The sequence below is a fragment of the Lotus japonicus genome, chromosome 6, assembly GCF_012489685.1.
Source record: "Lotus japonicus ecotype B-129 chromosome 6, LjGifu_v1.2".
NCBI classification, from domain to species: Eukaryota; Viridiplantae; Streptophyta; class Magnoliopsida; order Fabales; family Fabaceae; genus Lotus; species Lotus japonicus.
This window is the reverse complement of record NC_080046.1, coordinates 53,211,288-53,222,657: the sequence shown is the minus strand read 5'-3', so window position 1 is coordinate 53,222,657 and position 11,370 is coordinate 53,211,288. Positions and strand designations below refer to the sequence as shown.

At 36.0% G+C, this 11,370-nt stretch overlaps 1 protein-coding gene across 1 annotated transcript; it reads left to right on the top strand.

Annotated features, from left to right (window-relative positions):
- Positions 1–8,482: 8,482 nt before the first annotated feature.
- On the top strand, positions 8,483–10,178 carry LOC130726495 (transcription factor MYB1-like). The gene is made up of 3 exons (XM_057577773.1): positions 8,483–8,755; positions 9,068–9,197; positions 9,383–10,178. The coding sequence occupies exons 1-3, from the start codon at positions 8,623–8,625 to the stop codon at positions 10,029–10,031; spliced, it is 912 nt and encodes a 303-aa protein (XP_057433756.1). The 5' UTR covers positions 8,483–8,622; the 3' UTR covers positions 10,032–10,178.
- Positions 10,179–11,370: the final 1,192 nt, after the last annotated feature.

Genomic DNA, 11,370 nt, shown 5'->3' with positions numbered 1-11,370 from the left:
TCTTGTTCCACCATAGTGTTTGGTGATAGTAAAAAAGGTCCTTTGAATCGGGGTGATTCAGAGTCCACCATAGGTTTGGTGTTTGCTGTGTAAATAAGGAAGTGGTGTGCTTTTTTGAGGGTGTTCTTGAGAGTCTAGGTGTGAGACTTGTATTGGACATCATTACATAATGGAAAAATCCCCAAATCAGAAAGGGGGACTGGACGTAGCCTTCGGTTGGTGAAGGTGAACCAGGATACATCGTGTTTGTGATCCTCTTATCCCTTATCTCTTTATTTTTCAGCATCAATTAGTTGTTATACTTGATTTCATTCTAAGGTTTTTTATTGCGCTTCCGTTAAGTTCAAACTTTTAGTTTATGGTTTTAATTTGATAATTTTAGTGCAAACCTAATTCACCCCCTCTTAGGTTGCTATCTTAGTGTTTACAATCACATCTATAATTGAAGTCTTTTATAAGTTATAACATTGCTTGCGTCTCATAATCAAGTTCAGTAATCCCCGACACACTCCTTCTTTTTTTCCTTTTTAATTGGGGCCCCCTTCATAGGATTGTGACAATTTGTCCTCTATACCTCTTCTGGAAGTAGTCAAATCACAAACTATTCCCTTCGTTCCTATTTATCTGTCAAAGAAGAGAAGGTTCACACAAATTAAGGAAAGTAATTAATTATGTTAATTTTCATAAAAGTATTATTTGTTTTCTTATATCACCCTCTAGAATGTATTTTATCTTTCTTCATTTATTGTTTTTGTAAGGGTATTTCCTGGAAAAACATCAATTAATGTTGTCTTAAAACTCTAAGTGGACAGATATATAGGGGAAAAAAAAATTTCTTCAAAGTAGATAGTTAATAAGGAACGGAGGAAGTATTTATCTTCAAATCTCTCTCAATAATTTTGTTTGCCTTCATCTATCTTAAATATTGAATTATTCTCGATCTAGTCCATCTTTATACAATGTCAAATCACAAAATCATAATGGAGCCAAATCGTAATAGAACAACTTTGTGACGAAAGAAAGATTTAGGACAGCGACATGGACGGAGGTTAAAGCAGAGGCGATTCCATCATATGACTAATAATTTGGAAAACTTTGTCAAAACAAGCAAGGTGCTGTCGCCTCGCCAAATCGTAATAGAACAACTTTGTGACGAAAGAAAGATTTAGGACAGCGACATGGACGGAGGTTAAAGCAGAGGCGATTCCATCATATGACTAATAATTTGGAAAACTTTGTCAAAACAAGCAAGGTGCTGTCGCCTCTCGTTGAGACGCATGCAGTTAATGAAGAGAGAGTTGGCAAGGTTATGTACGAAGGGACCGGCAAGGTTATTATACGAAGGGAAGGTGAAACTCTACAACCAACTTTCAATGAGAATGCATGATGATAATTAGAACGATAGTTTCATAGATTTTTTTAGGCTAAAAAACATTTTTTGTCCCTGATGTTTTAAGGTTGTGCAAATTCTGCCCCTACTTTATTTTTGTCGACGTTTCTACCTCTCATGTTTTCAAACAGTGCACCGTCTACTCCTCTGTCAGTCAGACTTTCTCAGGAGAGGTTCCTGAGTGGATTTGAGAGTTGAAGAGGAGTATATGAAGTTGATGATGATCAAAGAAATGATATAAATTAAATTTGCTTGATGTATATATCAATTATGTATGTAACTGAACTGGTTAAATGCATGTTTTACTACTTACAGGTCTTGAGTTTGAATCTCTCATGTCCCATTTTTCCAATTTCACTTGTAATTTCCACGTGGCAGGTCCAAAAAATAAATAAAAAAGCCAAATCAGCTCATTCCATTAGTTTTTTAACGTATCTGACTGACAAAGGGGTAGACGGTGCACTGTTTGAAAACATGAGGGGTAGAAACATCGACACAAATAGAGTAGGGACATAATTTGCACAAACTTAAAACATCAGGGGGCAAAAATGCTTTTTAGCATTTTTTTTATTTCAAACCACTGTTAGAGTCTCATATTAGCTAGTGCAAACTTTAACTGTTGAGCTAGTTTCTACAAGTATTTAAAGAACATGTTTTCACATTTACTCGAATTTGAGATTTTTAATAAAGTTAGAACGACTTTACACTATTTGATTTACATGTTTAAGTGTTAGGTATAATTAGTTGAGTTTAATAACAATCACTCTAATTCATTTATTTTTTATATATATTCACATCCAATAAAAAAAAAGTTACTCATTTTCATAAATTAAACCACAAGGGGTGGGCAGTGTGGCACAGGTGGTGAATGTGCATTTTCGTAAGGGATTTCACCTAGGCTTCTGGCCCGGGTTCGATCCCCTCTGAGATCAAAAATAAAAACATTTGTGACCAGGGACATCACTACTGTGTCCCGAGCCAGATTAGTCATGTGGGGCCCCTTTCCTTCGTGGAGACTGGTGGCCAAAGGAGCAAAAAATGTTATGAATAAATTAAAAGAAAAAAACATTAAAAAATCATGGCAATATATATATATATATATAATTTTTTTATATGTATGTAAACATTTAACTTAAATAATTTTGTAGTCACAAAGATAGAAAATATTTGGTTTAATTTCTATTTTTTTCTATTTTTTTCACTTTCTCATACAGCCTTACAATTTCTTGAAATGACATATGAAATTTGAGTAAAATTAATTTTAAAATTAGGTTTGATTGTCTTTTTGTACCAAAATAAAATTATTTTAATTTTTATCCTTTATTTTTTGAGTTAATTAATTATTGTACTTTTATAATAATTATATTGAGCAAATTTGGTTACTTTATCAATTTTATGTATTTTAAATAACTTTATTTTCAAAAAAAAATAACTCTTTATTTTCTATTCAAGCTTGGTAATCTATGATCGTCCTTTGTGGGTGTCGTGTTATTTTAAGCATTTATGTTTCGAAAAAGGGCTTATGTTTGTTTGGGGAAGCAATTTTTAAAAACTATATATTAGAAATTTAGTGAAAATGTTGTAATTTTTTAACTAACTTTGATGGATTGAGGTAATATTTTATTTTGAAACACAAGTACTAATAAAAGGCAAACTTGTTCGAATTGAGTGTAGTGAAGACCAAAAAGGTCTTCCTAAGAGTACGACTCCCAAGGATTAAGCTCCGGCCATAAGGATTCAAACAACCACATTTAACCACTGTGACTGACACTTAACCACTGCGACTGACACTCATTAAGTTTGAGTTTGAGTTTGAGTGAAGTAATATTTATGGGAACCAAAAATTTTAGGATATTTTATTTTAAATGAAATTCAGCATTTTTTTAAATTGAAAAGCATCTTTGGTTAGTGAATTTTTGATAAAAAAAAATTCAAAATGATTCAATTGTTTTAATTTATGAAAATTTGCTTCAAATTGAGAATTTTAGAATTTAATTTAAGGCTGAAAACGATAAAGTACTTACTTGGTTATCAAAAAAAGGTGACTTACTTGTAACCATAGCAATTGTTATTGTACAACAACAAAAACTATAGCTATAGCTAGCAATTGTGAATGGATTTGTTTGTCGAGTATTAATATTTTGCACTGAGGCAATTGTTGATGCAGTAAATTTACTAAGGTCCCATTTGGTGCGACGTATAGTATAAGACCTGATAGTATAAGACCTGATAGTATTAGGCCTGATAGTATAAGCCCTGATAACTTTCTTATACTATCCAGCGTTTGGCCATACTCTGTATAATTTATCATATCGTTTAAATTAATGTAATTTTATGTTTAATGAAGTATTGAATAATGATATATAATAAAAATCAAATATGAAGATGATTATAAGTAGTGGCGGTGGTGATGGAAGTAGTGGTAGGTTGGTTGTGCTGGCGGCAATGGTGGTAGGTTGGTGTTGGTGACGGTGGTGGTGACAGTGGAGATAGGTTGGTGGTGGTGGTGGCAGCGATGGTGGTTGTGGTGGTGGTGGTGGTAAGGCGGTGGCGGCTACGGTGGAGGGTGGAGGCAATGGTGGTGGTGGTGGTTGTGGTGTCGGTGGTGGCAATAGATTGGTGACGACGATTATGGTGGTGGTGGCGATAGGGTGGTGGTTGTGGTGTCAGTGGTGGCGATAGGGCGGTGGTGGTGGTGGTGGTGGTGGCGGCAACACCGGTGGTGGTGGTGGCGGTGGCGGCAACACCGGTGGTGGCGGCAACACCGGTGGTGGCGGCGGTGGTGGTGATCGGGTGGTGGCAGCGATGGTGGTTGTCGTGCGACGATAGGGTGGTGGTGGTGGTGGTAAGGCGGTGGCGGCTTAGTAGGGTGGCGGCGACGGTTGAGGGTGGAGGCAATGGTGGTGGTGGTGGCGATAGGGTGGTGGTTGTGGTGGCGGTGGTAGCAATAGAGTGGTGGCGGCGATTATGGTGGTGGTGGCGATAGGGTTGTGGTGGCGGTGATTATGGTGGTGGTGGCGGTAGGGCGGCGGTGGTGGTGGTGGCGGTGATCGGTTGGTGGTGGTGCTAATGGTAGTGTAAGTTGGCAGCAATGGAGGGTGGTGGTGACGGTGACTTATACGTCACAACCTTATCATGTCTTATCCATCACTCACATGATGGATTAAATAATACGTCATTTTAACGTATAAGGGGACTTTGATGGATAAGCTTATACAATACAATATCATCACCAAACAATGGATAGACTCATAATGTATTGTATAAGCTTATGCTATCATACCTAATACGGCGTGTCAAACGAGCCCTAAAGAGTTATTGTGAATCAAATTCACGTATTAATTCTACCGAGCGACTGAAAATGTAATTAAGAAAACTTTTAAAAAGTTTAGATGAATAGTATTTGATTGCCGTTACTGTCAGAGCCTCAAAGGAACATGAACATGACAAATATTTCCTGTCTCTCTAATTTGGGGGAACACATTTTGTTTGGTCGAATTTGAGGTAAGTCTTTACCATGAAGAACAGCTAGATGCGGACAACTGTTGAAAAAATAGCGACATAAGCGAGAAATTCATCCTTATAACTATTAGGATCGGTCATTTTGAAATTTGCAAAATGATAAAGGTTTAATATATTGTACACGTGAATTTTAAATATTACTACTCAAAAAATTCTCTTTTTTATTAAGGAAAAAAACTCTCTTTTAGTTTTTTAGTCATTGACAAATTTTATTTGATTTAAAATGGTCATTCTAATGTTATTATACTTACTTGGCATTTTTATTTATTTATAACAAATTCACGTATGCGACCACGTGAAATTTTTACATCTAGTTGGCTCCTAAAACACTTTTTGATTCAAATTTAGAAATTTTCCTCTTAATTTTAAGCGTTCTTCATTGCTCTTCATTTTCCGGGTAATCTTCATCGCATCATCACTCACATCAAACCCAGAAAATGAAGAACGATGAATTTTAAGAGATAGGGTAAATGAAAGAGCCTTCTTGCAACTTCATTTAGTGGCTGGTTGGCCGTTTTTCCAAGTCCGAGAGAGTAGTGGAAGATCTGATCCATGATTGGTTCATTTGGAAATCACATTGATCTTTAGTTTTTAAGTGTGTTCATAATTCTTGGCAACTTTATCTACACAAGCATTTTTTTATTTTTTTAATAGGTGTTGGCCCTGAATTTTTACTAAGGACGAAAAGCCAAAAGAATTATGAACGTCGAGAATAGCTATATCAATAGCTTGTGAAAAGCCAGAAAAATGGCTAATTGTAGAATGTCAAGGTTGTCGACGAGCACATATCGACGGACATAGAAATCGTTGTCGATCACCAGAAATGGTTTTCACGACAGAACCGCCTAGAAGAAAGAATTCGACCAGCGGTTATCACCAGCACCACTAACCAAGAACGTGGGATCATGGAAGACGTGCGCATTCGCAGAGGGGGGGGGGGGGGTTTCAACCAATATCGTGGGTGGCTTCTATAAGGCACGCAGGTGAAGGAAATAGCCTATATATAGAAGACTAGAAGTGAAAGAGGGGGTTCACAATTTCTACACTCAGAAACACTCAAAACGCTCTCATGTCTGAATCAAAGAGACTCAACGAGCCACTAGAGTTTTCCACTGAGTATGTGATTGTTTGAACCAGCCAGATTTTCAACTTTGATTTCGTCTTTTGTATTCAATGCTTTGTACTTTGTACTCGAATCAATGAAGTTTATTTCTCAGTTAATTACTTTCGTGTTCTTGCACTTTTGTTTACAACGTTTTATTTAAGCAATTATGTCCTTTAAACTTTGTTTTTCGTCTTTAACTTCCTTCACTTCTGATAGCGTTTTCACCAAAGAATTTCACAGTCACTTCTATTTTATCTGTTTACCAAAATCACCAGTAAACAATAGGCAATGCTATATATTTATATTATTGAAACAAAGTACAAGGGGTACTGCAATCCCTATACAATAATGACAGGAGCAAAAAAAAAATATTGCAGCTAAAGACCCGCCCCAAATTTGTGATAACCCTCCCACTCCTTAAAGGAAAGACTTTGGAAAATTTGCCTCATTAAAACCTTAAGAGGAAAAAACCCTCTTGGGCTAAATGCAAGCTCTGGTTAATCTTTTCCAAGATTTATTGAGTTGTGTTGGGTCCCCCTCCTGCTGGTGGTGACCTTGAATATTGACTACAGTTTCATTTAGGAATCCTGGGAGAGCTAGGTTTGGGGGGTTGTTCAGAATGAGCTTGGTGCCAGGGTTGTTGGGTATACTAGCTTAAGCTTTATATGAGTATCTGAGATCTTTAAGGCTGAGTGGCGTGCAGTCTTACATGGATCACGTCTCTGCTAGGTAGGGGTGTAATCAGACCGGATTGGTTCGAATTTAGGGTGATAAAATGTTCGAACCAATCAAACATGTTTGGTTTGGGTTGGTTCGGATTTCATGATTTTTACTTCTAAATTCGAACCAATCGGATTGGTTCGGTTCGGATGGTCGGATTTGAAATAAAAAAAATATTATTTGAAAAATATGCACGAAATATATTCTAAAAACGTGAAAAATTATAAATAATATAGAAAAATCCAACATTTTTAAAGAATGGAGCATTCGATAATGACATAATCCATATAATCTAAATGAAACTAATTACATCTCTAATACAAATATAAATATGTAATGTGCCGAAATTGTTCGAGTTTAATGTAAAAAATTTCTCAATTCATTGGGTTGGTTCGAATTGATCGGTTTTTCAATCCTCAAATCTGATACCCGAACCGATGGTGATCAGATTCATTAAAAAAAATCTGAAACCAATGATCAAATCCAACCCACCATAATGTGTTCGGTTCGGATCGATTTAATCGGATTCACGGATCGGATTATACCTGCTTACACTCTATTGCTAGGACTTAGGACATGAGCTTTATTCTCACACAAGCTACTCAAAGTTTCACCACTATACTTCCATCATTGGCCCAATATTTCTTAGTCTTCTTAGAAAGTCTTGGTTCGTGGTGTTACATTACACTCTCCAGAAATGGAATGCAGTGACTGGTTTTTTGGCCAAAGAAGATGCTAGAGCTCTGGTTCCTTAGTGATTTATATCATCCTACCCTCGGCGTTGTTTCTTTTTCTATTTGAAGCCTATAGTGACACCTTCTTTATGAGGTATAAGCTTGTTGTCCTGCTTTTTTTTTTCTTCAGGCATTTTGTACAAAAAAATGGCCTTCCAAGGCTTAGAAAATCCAACACACCCATCCCAACCTATTAGTATGCTCTTTTTTCCCAGACAATAATGTTTTCAAAAAGATCAGGTGAGGTCTAAAAAACCTATAACAGAAAATAAGCTCGGCTTATACCTTAATGTTTTAAGTAAGCTTTGTGAGAGCTATTTACTTAATATTTTGGTGTAGTGATTCGGTACTTTATCTCTTACGCAGCTGTTGGTGGTTTAATTCTCAATATATATGAATGGAAAAAACTTATTGCCAATCTTCTACTGTTTCGTATGTTGACAGAGAGGCGACAGATTAGTCCCGCGTCTATCATTAGTCTCGTGCATATTTACTGTAGGATACCTTAGTTCTAAAAAAAAAAGTTACTTAATATTTTCACATTGGATCGCAAATTTGATGGCTTGTGTGGACTTAACTAGCAGTGGCGCTGGTTGATCTACGAATTCTTATATTTTATTTATCTTTTGTATATAGATGATGGAATAGATGAGAATGAAGCAAGGAGAGGATCAAAGGGTGGAGAGACATCTCTTGACTAACATAATCAACAGAATTTTGTCTTCATGATTGCATCCAACACTAATTATTTAGTAGCATAACTAATAGTAGATCAGTAAAATTTTAGATAAGAGCAATTATTAAAAAGTATTTTTCACCATTCTTAGACGAGGGGGACCAGATTCCCTTGACTGTGGAGTTTTCTGGGAATAACATAATGATTAAAGGTTCATACAAGTAAAATATAAAACTCTAGATATTGATGTCCCCACTCTGCATATGCAACCAAAATGCAGTTATGGCAGCCAAATTCAATTATAAAACGTGATGAGATTGTTAGGAGTACTTTACTAGACCCTAGCCAGGTCCCCCCCAACAACAACAAAATACAGAGTTAGACACTTCACCGTACAAAATTCACAATAAGAACCACCCCACACTTTGTCTAGTTTGTGAAATCTACAACTAGGAAACACATTTGTGAGAGTGAGATGGGAAGAAGCCCTTGTTGTTCAAAGCAGGGTTTGAACCGAGGTGCCTGGACAGCACAGGAAGACCAAATCCTCCGAGACTATGTTCATCTCCATGGCCAAGGAAAATGGAGGAACCTTCCTCAAAGTGCAGGTCTTTAATTAACAACTTAATTTACAATAAGCTAAAGTTCCCTTTCTTTTTCCTTTTTTTTATAGTGGGGTACATGTTTGAAAATATTATTTTGATTTTAAAGTCACAATTCTGAGTTATGACTAGAAGTTATGTGAATAGCTTCTATGTGTCAGAATTTATTATGAGGAAATAGAAGTTCCGTAAGTGAGTCGCTTATGAGCGATAGAATTAATTGTTTCCCTATTCATGAGCACTACTATCATTGTATACTATCATTGTATTATCATCAATCATATGTTATTGCTCATGAGGTATGTGTTAAATGTGTAGGTTTGAAACGTTGTGGCAAAAGCTGTAGACTTAGATGGTTGAATTATCTAAGACCAGATATCAAGAGAGGCAATATATCCAGAGATGAAGAAGAGCTTATCATCCGACTTCACAAGCTCCTAGGAAACAGGTACCTAGCTCCTAGAAATTATTTGCATTATTTGTTCTAGTCAAAATCAATTCTGGAGACGAGCTTTCGTCAGTAGCTTCTAGGTGTCAGGATTGATTCTGATTAAAAAGAAGTCAATCCAAACCTGCTATAACACTGCTAAAGTACAATGTAACCAATGTGAGTGTTTGTTTTCATTGTGGTAGATGGTCTCTAATAGCTGGAAGGCTTCCAGGAAGAACAGACAATGAGATAAAGAACTACTGGAACACCAATCTATGTAAAAGAGTTCAAGATGGTGTTGATGTTGGTGACTCCAAAACCCCATCTTCACAAGAAAAGAACAATCACCATGATCAGAAAGCAAAGCCTCAATCTGTTACTCCCTCAGTATTCTCCTCATCACAGCCTAAAAACAATAATGTGATTCGTACAAAGGCATCGAAGTGCTCCAAGGTGCTGCTCCGGGATCCTCTTCTCCCTTGCCCGCCAATGCAAACGCAGAGCGACGATTTCATCGCAAAATTATTAGAAGAAGCAGAAGGAGAGCCATTGCTTTCTGCTGTGGCCAATGATTTTACTAGTGGCGACGAAGACGGGGTTCTTTCATTTGATCCTTGTGGAAATGAGAAGGAACTCTCCACGGATTTGCTCTTGGATTTGGACATTGGTGAAATTTGCTTGCCTGAATTTATCAACTCAGATTTTTCATATGTGTGTGACTTCAGCTACAACACTCATGAGGATCTAATGCTTTTTTCCGAGAACACACTTGTCCAGGCACAGAAGTACCTCGGTGATGAAACAAATTTGGTAAATAATTGTTTTAATGAGGAGAAGGATAATGGTTGCTAACCATTGTCCTTTGTTAATTTCCTCCATACCTCAATAAATTTTGAGCGAGTAGTCACTCACTCATTTGGTCTGTTTCCATTTTTCACTCATTTTCACTCTTTGTATCTTGTTAAAAAAAATTATATCATTACTCATTATATTTCTCAAGGTTTGGATGAATTTAGAGTATGAATAAACTTTTAAATTGTTTGTTCTTGAAAGATATATACGACTTTGCACATTGTTATTTTTGTTATTGAAAAATCTCTGAAGGTTTGGATGAATTTAGAGTATGAATAAACTTTTAAATTGTTTGTTCTTGAAAGATATATACGACTTTGCACATTGTTCTTTTTGTTATTGAAAAATCTCTCAAGGTTTGGATGAATTTAGAGTATGAATAAACTTTTAAATTGTTTGTTCTTGAAAGATATATACGACTTTGCACATTGTTATTTTTGTTACTGAAAAAATTAATCTATTTATGTTTGAAAGATTAAAAATGTGATCAATTGACTCTCTACAATAAAATAAAATAAATATTATTAGTTTTAGTCCTTGATGATTATTAGGGGTGTTCGCGGTTCCGTTTAGACCGATTTTAGGTGAAACCAAAAATCGATCCAAACCAATATCAAAATCGATCCAAACCAATATCAGTTTTGTTCATCGGATTCACAACTTTTTTTTTTTCAATATCAATTCCACAACTTTAAATATACAGCAATCACATATGATTTACAACTTAACAATGCATAAAAATGGCAAATCAATAACTCAATCATAGCTTAATCACAAGTCTATGATCCATAATCTACAACATAAGTGCTTAACAATGTAGAAGTGCTTAAACAAGGTTTAATATTAGTACCATTACAAATTAATAATAGAAAACAAAAGAGGGGGAGGGTAGCTCACTTGCTGAGCTAAGGGAAATGAAGGAATTTGCATGGTGAAGGGTCAGGGTTCAAACCCTAGCGAATGAACTAATTTACTAACAATTAAAAAATAACATTTTCCTATGAAAAATAATAGAAATAAAACAAACATAAAAATTCTAACATAAATAAAAACATATATTTCTTCAAAACATTTCTTTAATAAAGATGGTGGTCCGATTGTGGCGACAGTGGAGGATGTTAGTTGTGGCGGTAGCGCGCTGGGCGTAGTTGTGGTGGTGGTGGAAGGTTGGAGGTGTTTGAGGGTGGTGGCAATGTTGTAGAGCGGTGTTGGCGGCAATGATGTTGGTGGTGGCCAAGGTTGCAGGTGGTTGAGTTGTAACAGTAGTGATGGTGGTAAAGTAAGTGAAAATGAGATAGAAAAGAATGTAAAATATGAATACATCAAAACTCTAATATAA